Genomic DNA, 17,555 nt, shown 5'->3' with positions numbered 1-17,555 from the left:
AGCCCCAAGGAACAAACCAAGGTTGACCCCTGGCCACACACACACACACACATTTGCACACTTCCCTGTGGTCCTGAATTTCAAGTTTACCTGCTCATCTTGGGTGCAGGGGCCCAAAGTCACCCAGAAGTAGGCTGTGATGCAGCCTGCTCCTGAGCACCAGCCCATCACAGCTACTGAGCTCGGTGCTGGCCTGGTGCTGATGTCTGCAAGCCAAATGTCTAGCCACTGTGAGGGAAAGGGGAATGACCATGGCTGCCAGTTCTGGTCTAGAAGTCTGTACTTTGCCCCGTGACCAGGCAGAGATCTCTGACACCTGAGGGATCCAGGTCCTCAATCTCCCTTCCTTCCTTTCTCACTCCAGGCCACACCTCGGTTCTCCCTGTTTGTAGACTCCTGAGCTGCCCTAGGCTTCAGCTGCCCTCTGATTGGTTCTATGCTTAAAGCTTTATTGATTGATTGGTTCAAGGACCAACCACACAGTTCAGGTAGCACCCCCCTCTCTCCTTGTGGTTGATTACCACTCAGTTCTCAGTGCCCTGAATTGACTGTTTGGCACAAAAACTGGCTTGTAGTCACCAAGGTGACTCTGGCCAGCCCAGAAGGTTCCTAAAAGTCCATTGTTCAGGCAATGGAGGCTCCTAAAGTTAAGGCCTAAAGATGGAGGCTCAGACCAGCTGGGGCCCAGACCAGCTGGGGCTCAGACAGCTCCGCCCCATTGGCTTTCTGCTAGGTGTCCATCTTGTCTTCATTTCCTCTGGGGCCCTTCTCCAACCTCTACCCTGCCTAAGCTTCTTGGAGACTCCACATTGAAGGCTCCCTTCAGCACTGGTCAGGACTCCCCACCCCAACTGTGGGGGACCCTCTTCTCTGCCTCCCCCTGTGACTGGTGGACTGGCTTCTGAGTCTCAGAAGGGGTATGAACAAGACCCACTCATTGCCTTGGGTGGTAGGTCCCCTTAAATAGCTCATAAAGGTCTGTGGAACACGGTGGGGTCTGGAGAGGAAACATTTGTATCCTGTGACATTACTTTTTGGGAGAAGGCTGCAGCCTTCTGGATGAATCTATCAGTACTTTGGAGTAGGTCTTGGGCTTTGTGGGGAGCGGGTCCCTTCTTGCCAGCTCAGACTCCACCCCGTGTGTCTCAGACCCAAGTGCTGGGGCTGTAAGCATCCCACTGTGTGGTGGATTCTCTCCAAAGGAACCACCCATTCCTATCCCTTCCCATCCCTCCTATCTGTGGCCCTGGCAAGGAGGTTGAGAAACTTCCTGCTAGGTCAAGAGCCATTACCAGAGCTACTTAGCCACGATTTCTCCCTTCCACCAATTACCAAATACCACAGTATCAGCCTGATCCCACGGCCAATGGACATTTATTGAGCCCTGGGCAAGCTGCTCTTGTTGCCAGGAGCAACTGGACACGGAGGAGACTCATATACGTAACCCTAGTACTCAGAGGCTGAGGCAGAGGATCACTGTGAGTTCTGGGTCAGCCTGTGCTACATCTTAAGATGTTGATCCAGAAAACTTAAAATAGTCAGGCATGGTGTGGATGCCTGTGACCCCAGCACTTGGAACATGAAAAAGACCAAGAGTTCAAGCCCATCCTTGACCATGTAGCTAGTTTGAGGAGCCCCTATCTCAAAAACCAAAATGAAAGAGATAGAGAGGAAGGAGTGAGGGGAGGAGAGAGGAGAAGAAGACAGCATGTCTGCACCCTGGGAAACAGGCCGGGAGAAGTCAGGTGGCTCCAGGTTATCTGTGAGCCAGTGGTGGAGACAGGCAGGAAAAACCAGATTTCTGAGTTCTTGTCCACCACACCATACCATAGACCCTGTGCTGGGTCATCCAGGGCAGGCAGGGTCTGTGACATGAGGACTGTCATCTCCCAGCTGTCAAGTAGAGGTGGGTTAGTAGAATCAAAGACAAACCATAACCCAAAACCAGAATGTCTTTGTGCCTCCCGATGTTGAGAGGTCGAGACTTTGGCTAGAGTCAACTCTGGGGTCCTCCCACAGAGAATAAACACATGACAGCTCCAGGGGTGAGGGTGGGGTCCATCCCTTCACGTGTCACACCAGCACACACTGAAGTAAGTCTTTCTCACGAGCTGTGGTACCGATGCACTGGGCCATATTTCCTTTTGCACCTTGGCCATTGGGAAGCTCAGAGGCGGAGACATGCTTGTTGGTCCTTCAATGCTCTCCCTGATCTCCTGGTTCTGCTCTTTGACCCTATTTCTGTTTGTTCTTCCTTTCCATTCTCTGTAACATGGATCGTCATCACGTAAAGGGGTGATAGACAGCAACAATCAGAAACACAACCTAAGAGGAACATCACTAGAGTCCCCAGAGATGACCGCAGGAGCAGAGTGATTGTGGCACACAAGGCTGGGGGTCTGTTGTGGCAAGAGAGGAGTGCTTGGTGATAGTAGCCAGGATGTGCATCCATCATGTATTCCCAAGGGAACCCTGGATGGATGAGGTGTGGCCAGGCAAGACACAGAACTCAGAGTCAGGGCCGGGTCTGGATGGGGCAGTGTCAGGATCAGCCCAGAGGGCTGTCGATGGTGGACTTTCCTACAGAGGAGGAATACCAGACAGAGCAGTCCCCTTCCCAAGCCCTTAGCCGCTGCAGGGAGACCTGGAAGCCTGGCCTCACGTGAAGGTCTGAGCTGCCCAGCAGCTGCAGGTGGGAGCCTGCACTGGCCTTTGTGAAATGAAGACCTGCCCTGTGGTTCATCTTCCAGTTCAAGAACCCCCTGATCCTGCTGCTACTGGGCTCAGCCGTGGTGAGTGTCCTCACCAAGGAGTATGAAGACGCCATCAGCATCGCCCTGGTGAGTAACTGGCAGCCTCAGCCCCTGGGCAGGGATGCCCAGGGCTAGCCATGGCTCTGCTGCCAGGTGTTTTTCAAAACTTATCATGGTTTGTGTATGTGTGTATGCATGTGGGAATACATGTGTGCATACATGCAGAGGCTAGAATCAACCTCAGCTGTCATGTCTCAGGAACCATTCATCTTGTGTTGAGACAGGCTCTCTCACTGGCCCAGAGCTCACCATGTAGGCCAGGCTGCCTGGCCAGTGAGCCCCAGGGACCCACCTGTCTCTGCTCCCCAGCACTGGGGCTGCAATTACTACTATGCCTGGCTTTTTACTCGGGTTCTGAGGCTCAGACTAAGGGTTTCATACTCACAAGGCAAGCACTCTGCCAACTCAGCCATCCTCCTACCCCTGAGGCCAGTCACTGCACAAGGAAAAGGGGGTGGGGAGTTTATTGTGAACCAAGAAAGAAAGGACAGACTAAAAACAAGCAAATCCGACACTTGCCTCCTGAGCAGCTTGGATTACAGGTCTGCACCGCAGGGCTTGGAGAGCAGTGTGCTTTCAGAGACCCTGTGCTCCGGTAGTTGGCTCTGGCCTCACTCTCACCAGGAAGTAGTGCTCACACCCTCCCTTCCCGGCATCCTGTCTTCTAGGCCGTGCTCATCGTGGTGACTGTTGGCTTCATCCAGGTGTGTGCATCCTGAGATCCCATCTGGGTGGGGTCACCGGGACGTGATGGGCACTTGTCGGGGTTCCCACCTTTGAACAGCACATCTGATGTGCTTCCTGCCAGGAATACAGGTCCGAGAAATCTCTGGAAGAGCTGACCAAGCTGGTACCTCCAGAGTGCAACTGGTAAGTCGGGGCTTCCGTGAGCCTGTGGTCCACGGAAGGAGCTGACAGATGCCATGATGAATTTGACCAAGGCTTGACTAGCGCTGTCTCCTTTGTGGTGTGACATGGGGAAGGCGATCTCAGCCTCACTGAGGATGACAAGGCCTGGTGTCTGCCCTGGTGGTGGCTTGCTGTGTGACCATAGACAGGAGGCTCCATCTCTCTGGGCCTCTGCTCTAGCAGCAGGGTCTAGCTAAGGGTGTATGACCTGGGGCTGCAGATGGAAGAGAAGAGCCTGTGAAATAAAGCAGAAACCTGAGTTTTGCCTGAAGAGAGGGGCCAGGGGTGTCTGTGTTCCCAAACAGAAGTTAAGCCTGGGGCAACGACAGGCCCAGCCGCAGAGCACCGTGTGGCTGTGGCGGGCTGTGTGTAGAGGGATGTCTTAGTTACTGTTCTATTGTCGTGAAGAGACACCATGCCCAAGGCAACTTAGAAAGAGTTTATTTGGGGCATATAGTTTCAGAGGGCGAACCCATAATCATCATGGCAGAGAACATGGCGGCAGGCAGGCATGGCACTGGAGCAGTAGCTGAGAGCTCACATGTTGAGACAACAACCATGAGGCAGAAAAAGAGAGAGAGCGCCAAGTGGGGTGTCACGGGCTTTTGGAACCCCCCAGTGACACTCCTTCTCCAACAAGACCACACCTCCTAAGCCTTCCCAAACAGATCTATAAACTGGGACCAAGCATCCAAACATACAAGACTATGGGGACCATTCTCATTCATACTACCACAAGGTACTCTCTGATTGGCTCAGCAGCTCAGGGCAGGTGACAGCCTCTTGCCAGCCCACATGTTACTCCTTTGCCATTTACCATCCCCAGCTCCCGTCGATGATGTTTAAAAAGGAAAATAACAAAGCACCCATCTGTCCTTCACGGTATTCCGACCTAGTACAACCTGTAGCGATAGAAACTCCTAGAAGTATACTCTTAACTACCCTGTACAGTGTGGGGTCATTAGCCTGGGTGCCTAACAAGAACTCTAAATGTGGCTGAGTGAGGAGATGGAGTCCTCATTTTCTGTCATTTTATTGAGTTTATTAAAGTGAGCATGTAGGCAAGATGGGGCGCTTGGACAGAAAGGACTCTACGTGCATAAGGCGCCAACTTCAAATTTTTTTTTTACATTTGCTTATTTGTATATATTTGTATAAATGTAGCATACCATGGTATGTATAAGGTCAGAGGACAACTTTGGGGGTCAAGTCTCTCCTGTCATGTGATTTCTAGGGGATCCAACGCAGGTGGTCAGGTTTGACCCTGCTGAGCCATCTCACAGCTCTGGGGCCAGCTTTTAAGGACACTGTGTAGAATTCACTAGTCACCTCTTGCCTGTGAAAAGGCACAGGAAAGACCTGCCCTTCCCCCACCCACCCACCCAGCTGAGGGCCCTAAATGTTGCAGAGTCCCCCCAGGACCTGTGCTCTCCAAATGAGGACAAGAGTCCCTGTGTGACCTGGGACACGTTGGAAGGTTCAGACACTTGGCTCAGCTCTGGGCCCTGCGTGAAGTTTGCAGGAACACCTGTGACATGAGTTGGGGCTGTAGGTAGGAAGAAAGCCTCATAGGTCATGGGTCTGTCCGGTCAAGGTGCCAGCAGTTATGGGGAGTGTGAGAGACAGACAGAGAGACACAGAAAGACAGAGTCAAAGACAGAGAAAGAGACAGAGGCAAGACAGAGGAAGAGGGGCATATGGAGCGAGAGATATGAACCCGTAGGCAGGATGAGCATTCTAGAAGATGCAGGGAACTGTGAATATATCTGGACTCAGTGGCTGGAGAATGAGGCTGTCACAAACCCAGACAGGGGACATCATCAGCTGAGCAGCATGAGCATGAGTGACCTATGATGGAGCCTGGCTGGACATCGAGCTTAAATACTAAAGCAATGGGGTGTGTGGCTGCTGTCCCCAGGGGCCACTCCAGAGACAATTTTCTTTTGAAAGCAAGACTGAGGACACAGCGAGGTGCATAGCAATGAGGTCATCCCTGTGGGAGGAGTGGGGGGCTGCGGGTCTCCTGCGGGTCTCGGAGAGCTCAGGGTCCTTGGGTGAGTGGGAGTGGGGTAGTGAGCTGAGAGACAGGACAACCAGAAAGCAGCTGGTGACCACTGCCCAAACCTCACACATCAACCACAGCCACAGGGGTGTGCAGTGATGGGGAGGGACAAGGACAGCCTTGAGACAACACGGGAGGAAGAAATGGCATGGAAGAAAGAGCCATGCAGCAGCAGGGGTGTGCCTGGTGCTCTTGGCTGCAAAGAATGGAAAACTTAATTGCATGGGACACAAGGAAATGACATTGTGTCACAGCCAGGGACCGGAGTGGGGGTTGATTGACATGGTGCCATGGGCTTGCTCTTGCCTCCTTGCTCTGCCATCTTCGGGTTGTTGGCATTGCACTCTGACTGGCTTCCCTTGTGGTGCCAAGATGGCTGCCACAGCTCCAGACATCACAGACACAAAACTGTCAAGGTCCCACTGATGAGACTGTGTGTACAGGTCAAGAAAACCTTTCTCGCAAGTTCCAGCCAACGTCTCATAAGCTGGAGCTCTGTGACATGTTCATGTCTAAGCCTGCCACAGGCAGGGATGGAACCACTCTGATGATGACACCCAGGTGTGACCCACTAGCTAAATAAACATGTGGCTGTGGAGAAGGGTAAAGGCCTAAGCAAAACTGTGTCCCCTGCCAGGATAAAGGGGATGCCCACCCTAACTGTCAAGGTCTATAAAGACCCTAAGACCCCCAAAGGGGTAGGTGTTTAAGACCTGAATGGAAGCAGGAATAGCAGGTCAGGTGGCAGATTTTTGTGGGGTTGCATCCAAGGCCATGAGAAGCCATTGGAGCATAGGGGGGAATGAGGGAGCTTATCCTCGCTCTCCCTGGCTGCTGGCCAGAGGGACTAGGAGAGGGGGCATTGCAGTTGGAACCTGTGCCCAGACAGCCACTGATTATCCCAGGGCAGATGGCTACGCACTGAGGAGGGCCAGGCTTCCCAGGCATTGAAGCTACCCTCTGCCCTCCATGACGTCCTTCCTTCCTGATTTCCAAGCCAGGGTGGTATGTTCTCTCAGCGTCAAAGTGTGTTTTCCCGGGTGCCATAAAGCAGCTGGCCTCCAGCAGCAGAGGCTTCCGGAGGCATAGCTCATTTCTCAGGTGAGACCCAGGGTCTCTCGGTAGTCATATGCCTTCCCACGTATTTTGAGACACAAGAGTTTAAAAAAAATAGAACTGTAAAGTCTCGAGAGTTTGCCTGCAATAGAAACCCCAAGTTGGTCTCTAAATCCACTTGTCAAGGGGAATGATTCGGGGTTCACCGCTCTACCTCCTCTCCCACACAGCCTGAGGAATGGCAAGCTCCAGCATATGCTCGCACGAGACCTGGTTCCAGGAGACATCGTGTCCCTGTCCATCGGAGACCGGATCCCTGCCGACATCCGACTCATTGAGGTAAGCTACATGTCACAGCTGGTCCTGATGGACAGGCAGGTAGAGTGCAGGCACAAGACCCCCAAAGCCACCATTCCCAAGTGGCTTACCTTCTAAGAACAGAGGTGCTCCTGACTGTGTGGTTTCCACTTTCACAGTTTGTTACCCACAGTCAACTGTGGCCCAAAAATATTAGTAATTTTCTTCACTCTTGAGAAAGACAGAGAGAGACAGAGACACAGAGAACATTTACTATAATCTGTTCTTATAGTTGGGCATCCTCTGGGGAGCTGGGAGCATGGCCCCATGGCTGAGGGGGACAGCCAGCACAGGCCTAACACATCTTGGTTTGTGGAGTTTTGTGCATGTGTGTGTGTGTGATCATGTGAGTGTTGGGTGTCATTTCTCGGGTACAGTCTACCTTGGTTTTTGAAACAGTCTCACACTGGCCCAGGGCTTGCGAAGTAGCCTTGGCTGGCTGAACAGTTAACCCCGGGACCTGTCTCTGTCTCCCTAGCTCTGGGTTTACCACCACACCCTGCTGCCACGGTCACTCCTTCCTCCTCCTCTTCTTCCTCCTCTCCCTCCTCCTCATCTTCTCTTTTTTTCTTCTCCCTGCATGGATCTGGGACTCAAATCATCACTTTACCAACTAAGCTGTCTCCCAGCCTGGTTATGTGGTTTATAGAGCAAATTACAATGGCAAAATCATCCAGGGCAGAACTGGGGGAGGCTATGGGCTGCTTCATAGCAAGGAGGGAAACTGAGGCAGAGAACCATCAAGTGCAGCCGAGGCCTGGTTTGGTGACTCCAGTGGGCTGGCTCCTCCCACACCTTAAGGGTTCAGAGTTACCATCTAGCAAAACCATACCTGGGGCTGTACGACATGATGCTACATTCTGGAGAAAGGATTGGGTGGCAGAGTCACCTGAGTGACAACTCCTTCCAAGAACAGGCCAGTGGATTTATTCACTGAGTTCTGAGGATGCCGCACATCTGGTCAGGAACCGTGTCTGCTGCAAGTGTTCTTGGGAGACAAAGAGGCAGAGCCACGAGAGAGACTGCACACAAGCCTAGTTTTGAACTCAGCACCTGAAATCCTAACTGTATAACCTGCTTACCCTCTTTGTGCCTCAGTTTCCTTATGTGTAACACAGGACGTGATAACAGCCTGGGGCAGTTAGAAGGATTAAATACATGGATACAGAACTGTGGGAACACTGACTGGCTCCTAAGAAGCTTAGCATGTGTGAGGGTCAAGAGAACCCTGGCCTTTAAGTCCTGGCCCTCTGTTTCACGGCATAACCGGCGTTTGTCCAGCCTGCACAGAGTTACCGTGCAGACAGGCAATCCATGACCTGTAACGGTCCACCTGCTGGTGGCTGATTTACGTTTCTGTAGCCCTGAGTAGACCACAGGCCTCTAGACGTAAACTTTAAGCATCTCCCTGACTGCTGCCGCCACTGGCTCTTGAAGCCTCATATTCACTTCAGTAACACCTTGCACATATTGACAGTGCTAAGAGTGACACCATTGTGCCCCACACATCTCCCTGTCACCATTTTGCAACTCCCTGGGACAATCAACAGCTTTGTTTATTCACAACAGAAAACCTTTATCAGCGACTAAGCTCTGAGACTCAGGAATGGCCAGCCCTGACCACCGAGTTCCGGGAACAGGAGGCTCACAAGCCTGAGGACACGACCCACAACAGCTTGTGCATGGCTGTGTGGGGTCACAAAGCCTTACCTTCTGTTCCCCTGAGTGGGAACCAAGGCAAAAGTTCTTGTCTGTTCTTCCCCTGCGGAGTCTAAAGTTGAATGGAGTTGTCGGAACTCCAAGTAAGCTTTGTCAAGGGGTCCTAGCACTGGGGACAGGCATTCAGGGGGATACATGTGGCCTGGAAGGGCAGGGAGCCTCCGTGGTCCTTGTCCTCCAGCACGGCCACCTTGGTCATGCTGGGGCTATGTGGCTTATGTCCCCAGTTCTATCATAGACCCACTGGTGTCTCCCCACCCCTGCCTCATCCCCACGAGATTGTGCCCTCCTCCCCACAAATACCCGCTCCTCCTCATTCAGACGCTATCCAGGGCTCCTGGGAAGAGACCAGTGTTTTTCTATGATCACACACTGCAAACTGCTTTCCAGTCCACTAGGGCCACATGCACAGCGGTGGCCCACCAGACTCTGGTAATGTTACAGCCGTCTTGGTGTTGCATGAAGACACCTTTATCAGAGTGTTTTCCCAGTGTTAACACATGTGGCTGTGTTTACACTTAAGGAGCCTGTTGACACTGTGGGAGTTCCTTGTTACCTCCTGGTGGCCTAGAGGGCTATACTGCCTCCTAAGGTGGCACTCAGGGTAGCTTTGTTCCTGGCTGTGAGGCTCTGATCTGCTGTCCTTACCCCTCCTCTGCTACGACTGTCTTTCTATGTCCCTTCTGCCTATCAAGTGCCAGCAGCTGTTGGAACAAGCCCGAGTCTGGGTACAGGCAGACCATGCTCCCTCCCAGCTCTAGAGACAAGCAGCTTCCCAGTAATGGGAGGTGCCAGTCTGTGGCTCCTTCCAGCACGTCTCTCCTCTTTGATCATTTGTCCTTCCCAAGGATCTCGGGGTGCCATTGCCCCACTCTTTCGAGAGTATCACCTCCCCATTTCAGAGTGCCTGTCACACCTGCCAAGTTCCCTCTGCTAAACTGGATGACTCAGCGGCATGTTCTAAAGATGGGGATGTGGGTGTCTTGGGAGGGTGCATGCCCAAGGCCCTTTTCTGAGCCCTTCTTTCCATCCCAGGGCCCCTCCCTTGTGCCCACTGCCCTCTAGCACTGAGACAGGGACCCAGGGCCTCGTGCATGCTCAGCCGGCATGTCCCACTGAGTTATATCTCCTGCCTTTGTTTGGCTTTTATTTTGAGACAGGTTTCACTAAGTTGTCCAGGCTAGCTTTGAACTTTTGGTCCTCTTGCCTCAGCCTCCCAAGTTCTGAATGACAGTCTGGCACTGCCAAGCCCAGCTGATCTAAGGTGTCTATGCACAGGGCACTGTGCTGGGTGCCAAGGATACTGCAGAGAACAGACCTGACCCTGAGCTTGGGTTTAGCACTGAGAGCAACAGGCCTCAGCCTGTCCCTGCAGGTAGCTCTTCAGTGGCTGTTGGGAGAGTAGGCTGGAAAGTCCTGGTGATTCAAGAGCCCAGCCCCACCTGTGGAGGGCAGGAAGGGCGCCCTGGAGACAACCACTTGGGGACTAACCTTGAGGTCAAATGGATGGGAATTAACTGGGGCAGAAAAGGCCCAAGCTACAAGCCAGGCCCGACCTCCATACCAGAGACACTGCTATCTCCACACAAGGGGGCCCTGTCTGCTGCTGAGACTGTGTCTGTGTGTCCCCATGTCCCCCCCACCATGGACTTAGCCCTTCCCATCCTGAGGTCTCAGCTCAGGTCTGTCCATCCTACCAGCCTCCTCCAAGGGGCTTTTCTCCCTGCCCTGTGTCTTTACCTGCTGAGCCATCTCACTGGCCCTATTCCACCCTGCTAACACCTCACAGAGGGAATTGAATCACAGCACACAGACTGCTGGAGACGCTCACTCCAGATAGAGTGGAGCCTTTGGTTACCATGCCATATGGCTTACAGTGGTGGAAGGTGCTGGGTGAAAAGCGGGCCCGGGTGCTTGGAGAGGTAAAGACATTTTCCAAGGAGCAGTTGAGCCACGTTTTCTAGTAATTCCGACATTGCAAATAGCATTAAACAAGGCGTGAGACTTGCATGTCTTCCTGGAGGGGCCCCGATCTCTAAACATTTTTGCTTCTGTGATTCTGAATCTCAGTTTCCAAGGCTCCTTCCCCACTTGACATCTTACAGGGCTTTTGGTATTGTTGTAAGTTTCAGATCCTCTGAAGGGCAAGAGGGGATCTCAAGAGTTTCACCTTCGCCCCCCAGGTTACAGACCTCCTGGTGGACGAATCCAGTTTCACAGGAGAAGTCGAGCCATGCAGCAAAACAGACAGCCCGTTGGTGGGCGGCGGGGATCTCAGCACCCTGAGCAACGTGGTCTTCATGGGGACCCTGGTGCAGTGTGGGAAGGGTCAGGTAAGCAGAGCCCTGGGGTCCTGGCCATGCAGCTCCCGGCCCTCTATTACCTCCCTCTCTCCTCCACACAGGGAGTGGTGATCGGAACCGGGGAACAGTCTCAGTTTGGAGAAGTGTTCAAGATGATGCAGGCGGAGGAGGTGAGGGCCACAGGGCAGTGGGTGGCCGCGGGTTTGTATCAGGGTTGTTCTAAGCCAGAGTCAGCCCTGCTCGCCTACAGAAAGCTGGAGGCCACGGGAAACGGGAGTATGCTTTTTGTTCTTAATTTTAAAACTCAGCATGTGTACTGGTGAGATAGCTCGATGGTAAGGGCACGCACGGGCTGCCTCATGACTTGAGTTTGATCCCAGGGACCCACACGTGGGAAAGAGAGAACAACTCTCAAAAGTTGTCCTCAGAACTCCATGTGTGCTCCCCTCAAAAAAAAATAAAACTTACCATGTTTATCAAATATATGTGCATGTGTGCCCCACATAGTTGTCACTCAGAACAGTCATAAGAACCATGGGGTTCTAACACGCCATTGTCCTCCCATGCCCCCCACCTGCAGACGCCTAAAACTCCCCTGCAGAAGAGCATGGACAGGCTGGGCAAGCAGCTGACCATCTTTTCCTTTGGCATCATTGGTGAGTGGAGTTATTTCCTGCTGGGTTCTGGAGAGTAGGGCTGGCCGTGCTGGTGAAATTTCAGGGGCTCTGTGTTGGGCACCATGCATGACTGGGAAAACTGGGGTCCCTTCTTTGTGTTCTCAGTCTCATTAATGGAAGAATTTTAAAATGAACTTGGAAGGGATCTTGAGGACATTTTTATTAGAGTTTGAGAGAAAATACTAGGGCATCTTCCAGGGGGAAGTAGGTGGGGGAAAAGAACACAGAAATCCGTGTCTTTCCAGAGTCAGACCAGAATGTTCTGCCATGGAGGTCAGCAGCAGCCATATGGAGAAAGAGGCAAGGTCAGGGGTGGCTTCAGAGAAAGAATGAGAAAGCTCAAAGCACCAGAGAAAATGTTTCGGCTTTGGCCAGTACCCAAAAGAAAGAGATAGAGAAGAATGAAAAGGACTCAGAAATGGGGCCAACTTATTAGAGTTGCCTCGTGAGGCTCTGTGAAGAATTGCAGCAAGGGCAGATTTTCCAGGGAGGAAAAGTACATTATGTCCTTAAGGGGATAATTATTCCTCCCACCTCCTTAGAATGACTTAAGGTGAATCAGCCTCCCTAGGGGTGGTCTCTAACTGGTGATTGACAGACCCAGCTGGACCAACTCTTCAGGGAGGAGACAACTGCCTGTAATGTTCTCAACTTTGGAGAAGATCAGAATGCCTGTCCCTACCATCCCTACTGAGAGCCAAAGGTAGAGCTATTAGGAAGTGACCCATCCTCAATGGCCTTTCCAGACCCCATAACCACACTGTTAGTGGAGTGACTCAGATTAGTGAAGGCACCTGCTGAGAGATCCAAGTTCATGTGTCCTGGAACAAAGAATTGGACCAGAGGCTTGTGGATGGTGAGAGAAATAGAACGTCTTATTCGGGAAGAAAAGGGTGTGATGGAGAATGGAGTGGACGAGAGAGTGATAACAGGTCCCAGATGCAAGCACTCACTCTTCCATAGGTCATTTACACAGAGCCCTTTTCTGGGAGATCTTGTACATGCTCTGTGTTGTTACCTGCAGCCCTGACTGGGGTGGCGGCGGGGGGGGGGGGGTCCTAGTCTTTCTAACTGGCCTAAGAGCTCTGGGGTGGGGATCTGCCTTTCTCTGCCCCATAATGCTGGAATTAAAAGCACACACAGCCATACCCAACTTTTTATGTGGGGTGGGTGCCAGGGGTTCCAACTCAGATCCTCATGCTTGCAGAGCCTTGTCAGGGAGATGACAGGGACAAGCAGGCTTGTCCACAAGATGAAGTTTCTTTTAAAAAAAAATGGTGATGGAGGCCAGGTGTGGTGGCGCACACCTTTAATCCCAGTACTCAGAGGCAGAGGCAGGCAGATCTCTGTGGGTTTGAGGCTAGCCTGGTCTACATAGTGAGTTCCAAACCAGCCAAGGTTGCACAGTGAGAACCTGACTCAATAAATAAATAATGCTGGGCCTGTGAGTTAGCTCGTTTGTGAAATACTTGCCTTGAAAGCATGAGGACCTGATTCCATTCCCAAAACTCTCGTTTAAGAAGTCAGGTGTGGGCCATTGAGTTGAGTCAGTGATTTGGGCCATTGAGTTGGGCCACTGAGTTGAGTCAGTGAGTAAAGATTCTTGCCACCAAGCACAAAGATGACCCAAGTTCAATTCCTGGAACCCACAAGGTAAAAAGAGAAAACTGACTCCTGCAGGTTGTCCTCTGACCTCCACATACATGTCATGGCATGTGCACCCAAACATACACATACACAGACATATACATGCACACACAAAGATATTTGAATTTAAGAACTTTTAAAAGAATGTTCAAAATAAAATCTGGGTGTGGTGATGTGTGTTTATAATCCCAGCACTGAGGAGGCGGAGACAGATGGATTCTTACAGTTCTCTGGCCAGCCAGCTGAGCCAAATCAGCAAGCCCTAAGTCCCCATGAGAGACCACATCTTAAAAACCAGGATAGACGCACCCTGAAGAACTAGGATGAGACTGCCCTCTGGCCCCACATGAACACCTGTGCACATACACAGGCACACTCTCGGTACCTGCACACACTCAAACATGCATATGCACACAGATGTCCAAGGCGGAAGGAAGGCTCACAGGTGACTGCCATGTTAAAGTAGAGCTTAATCCCACGGTATGCCTATGGCAAGACAGGTGCTCACTGAGGGAGTCTCCTCTGAAGAGCCCTCTAGGGCCTTCTAGGGGTGTCAGCTGAGTTCCCGGGACTCCTGGAGGCCCTCAAGAGCTGCGGGGAAGCTGGCAGAGTCTCTCTAGGAGATGATGGTATCTACCAACTCCCTTGGTTAGATCCTCTTGGCGTGGCCAACTTCAAGCTATCCATAGCAGGTCACTGAAGGTGGCCATGGGACGGATGCCCATGGCTGCCCCTCGCCAGGCCTCACTAGCCAGCAGCAGCATCTTCTGGTTGCAAGGACAAATGAAGTTCCTAGAGAGGGCTCTGGGCTCCCTGTCCAGCCCCTGTGTCTAACAGAGCCCCCTAATTCATTTCCTCTCGATTCATCTGGGTCCCAGCAAAGATTTCAGTCGAGGGCTGAGTTCTATGACCGGTCACATCCTGTGAGTGCCTACACACACATACACGTGCATGCACTTGCACACACCAGGCCATCCCCAGTTTCCTGTGCCCTGCAGAGCAAAGCTCTCATCCTTTAGCAAGTCTAAGCGCTGTCAACAAGCCACCTACCCCCTTCCTTTTCACTGTTATTTGTGTCCATTGCAAGGAGGGAAGTGTGACCATGCTCCCATTTAACAGGTATAGACACTGAGGCTACAACTGGCTGCTCCCAGTCCTTTTCTGCACTGCTGTAGCATCTTGTGAACTTGTTCATGGGTCCCAGTGGTGGCTCAGGCTGCTTCTGTCTCCATGCCTCCGGAACCCAGCAAAAGCCTGGTATTTAGTAAACATTTGATGACGGATTGGCAAAGGAGGAAGAGGAAATTTAATCAGGACATAAGACATATTTAAAAAGCAGTGGCCCATGGTTTGGGGTGTGGCTCTGTGGTAGAGAGCTTACTGGTGTATGTGTGTGGGTTTCCATTCCCAGAACTGAAAAAAAAGAGAGAGAGACAGAGAACAACAGAGTCTTACCCTCCCTCACAAGAGTGACAGGGAATATAAACGGGAAATGTCCCAGTGTGAACTGGTGGTCAGTCTCTTCACCCTAAGCTTGGACTTAGGACTTGGACAGCAGGACTCTTTTCTGAAAGAATAAAACTGGATTTTTCCCCCCAGTAGAATGAGTGGTTGCAGGTTCTCTTTATTTGTTTTTGTTCATTTGAAACAAGGTCCATGCTGACCTCCAACTCTTGCCATCCTCCTGTCTCAGTCTCCCGAGTGCTGGGATTACAAGTAGGAGCCACCATGCCTACATATCCACGTTAATTCCTCTGAACTACCCTCCCCGCCACCCACCCACCCTCAATTCTGGAGGTTGGACCTAGGGCTTCATACATGCTAGGCCATCTTTCATCTCCAGCCCAGAAGCTTCACGCTCCTGAGGTCACTACTTATATCCAGCATTTGAGTTCCCAGAGGGCCCCTCAGGAAGTGGGCTAAAAGCATGGTGAGGCACTGGGGACCCAGGGACCCAGGCTGATGCTATCACGTCTCTTGCAGGTCTCCTGATGCTGGTTGGTTGGATGCAAGGCAAGCCCATTCTCAGCATGTTCACTATCGGGGTCAGGTGCGTTGTCAAGGCTCCCAGGCCCCTTCCCCAGCAGAGCAGGTGGCGGACTGCGGGCAGGCAGGGAACGGGGAGGCACTTCTTGACCCCACCAAAGCGGGTCTCCAGCAGCATGTGGGAGGGGTATAGAGCATAGGGTCCCTTCTCATCCCTCTTTGATGAGGGCTTGGGTCTATCCAGCTGAGGGCCTGGAACACACAGCAGCCTGCCTAGAGAAGACTGTGCCTCCAGCACAGGCAGGGTGTGACCTTGTGTTAATCAGTTTCTAGTTACTGTGACAAAAGGCTCAGGAAAGGAAGGAAGGGGGCTCAAGGTTTCAGAGGGTTCTGCCCACAGTCACCTGCCCACACACAGGTTAGTCAGTCCCCTCACACAGGCCCAGAGACACACTTTTCTAAGCTCCTGGCAATTTCTCCATCCAATCAAACTGACAGTCCAGACTGACTCTAACAGGGGCCAGGGCATTTAGTGATAAAGCAAGTACCTGGGTTCCGTCTCTGCACAGAAAAAGATCAGCAAAGCCCTTCACCTTGACTTGAGAACATCTGCAAGGACCCTGTTCTTGGATAAGGTCAGCCATACACCCAGGGTTAGGACCTGGATGAATCGATCAATCTCTCTGTCTCTAAGACAGGATCTCATGTAGCCCAGGCTGGCTTTAAACATCTTACATAGCCAAGGATGGCCTTGAGGTTCTGATCACCCTGCATGTAGCTGTTTTAAGCCTTGTTGGGAATTGAACCCAGGGTTTTGGGTGCCCAGGAGTGGGAGTCTGGATCTCCTGATGCTGGGACAAGGAACAGGAACTGAACACGTGACCCTAGCTGGTCCTAGCTCAGTTCCACAAGGTCACTCGTGCTTCACCTTACAAATGGGGAAACTGAGATTCAGGCTCCACAATTGCCCTGGAGTGGAGGCCAGACTCTGAACCACCCCTCATGGTGCCTCTAGGCAGGATAGGACCCTTCACTTGCTAAGGTTCTGTTCCCACCTTGGGCAGCTGGCAGCTGGAGGCCCACAAATATTGACTGAGCATTGACGGGCTATCTGTTACGTCATCAAAGTACTGACTGAGCCACAGGCCTGGGCCCTCGTGGGGTTTTCAGGCTGGTGGAGAAAGTGAATGTGAACAATTTAAGTGTGGGTGAACAACGCAGTTACAGCTTAGCATCTGTGCCTGTGTTGATACCCAATGGGAAATGTTGGCTGTGAGAGAGAGTGAGAAGGAGACAGAAAGGGGTGCGGGACTGGGAAGGTAATCAGGGATGTTTTCCACGTCATATTGAAAGCAAAAAGTTGAAAAGGGCCAGTTAAGAGAATAGCAGGAAGGGAGGGAGCACCAGGCAGGTATCAAGGCCCTGGGGTGGGATAGCCCATGGCAGATCAGTGCCACCAGGAGACCACTGACACCTGCTGCTATCTCTAACAAGCTCCCAGAAGTGCCAAGGTGCCTGTCCCAGGCCCCAGCACAAGCAGAACCAGAGGCGCAGGTCTCAGCACCCTAACAGTGCCCTGTTGATGAAGCCATGGAGAGAGGTAGAGGAGGAGGGGACTCTGAGCCTTGAGGGGCTGCTGGAGACAGCAGAGCCCTCAGGAGCCAAAATGCTGAAACGCCACCCTCCACAGAAGGGTGTAGCCCAGCAGCGCAGAGCTCAGGGGCGTGGGACCTCCCTGGTGTGGACAAGGTGCTGGGTCCCATCCCCACCCCTAACCACAAAGAATTACTATTCTATATTATCTCCTATCTTATAAACCACCAAAAGTTGCAGGAGCCTAGAAAGACATCATGTGTCCACATTGATCCTTCCCTCCATGGCTCTTGGCGCACCTGGACAAGAATCCGTTCCTTTCCCTGGAACACTGAATAGGCAAAAGCCTTCAAGCTTTTGTGGTAGACCAGTCAACCCAAACCACCGAATCGGAAGGTAGAAATGGCAGAAAAGCCAAGAAGGAAACTTTCCA

General features: G+C 52.1%; 1 protein-coding gene across 1 annotated transcript in view; it reads left to right on the top strand.

The window, feature by feature from the left end:
* The window catches only part of Atp2c2 (ATPase secretory pathway Ca2+ transporting 2), a 62,860-nt gene that overhangs the window by 21,671 nt on the left and 23,634 nt on the right, over positions 1 to 17,555 (top strand). The window contains exons 4-11 of the mRNA XM_052727965.1: positions 2,751 to 2,840; positions 3,482 to 3,517; positions 3,622 to 3,683; positions 7,071 to 7,179; positions 11,100 to 11,249; positions 11,321 to 11,389; positions 11,800 to 11,875; positions 15,527 to 15,593. Coding sequence (XP_052583925.1) covers positions 2,751 to 2,840; positions 3,482 to 3,517; positions 3,622 to 3,683; positions 7,071 to 7,179; positions 11,100 to 11,249; positions 11,321 to 11,389; positions 11,800 to 11,875; positions 15,527 to 15,593 — 659 coding nt within the window. The remainder of the gene's footprint in view (positions 1 to 2,750; positions 2,841 to 3,481; positions 3,518 to 3,621; positions 3,684 to 7,070; positions 7,180 to 11,099; positions 11,250 to 11,320; positions 11,390 to 11,799; positions 11,876 to 15,526; positions 15,594 to 17,555) is intronic.

Source organism: Peromyscus californicus, unplaced genomic scaffold (genome assembly GCF_007827085.1).
Source record: "Peromyscus californicus insignis strain IS unplaced genomic scaffold, ASM782708v3 Scaffold_8__1_contigs__length_139910024, whole genome shotgun sequence".
NCBI classification, from domain to species: Eukaryota; Metazoa; Chordata; class Mammalia; order Rodentia; family Cricetidae; genus Peromyscus; species Peromyscus californicus.
This window is presented reverse-complemented; position numbering and strand designations above follow the sequence as displayed.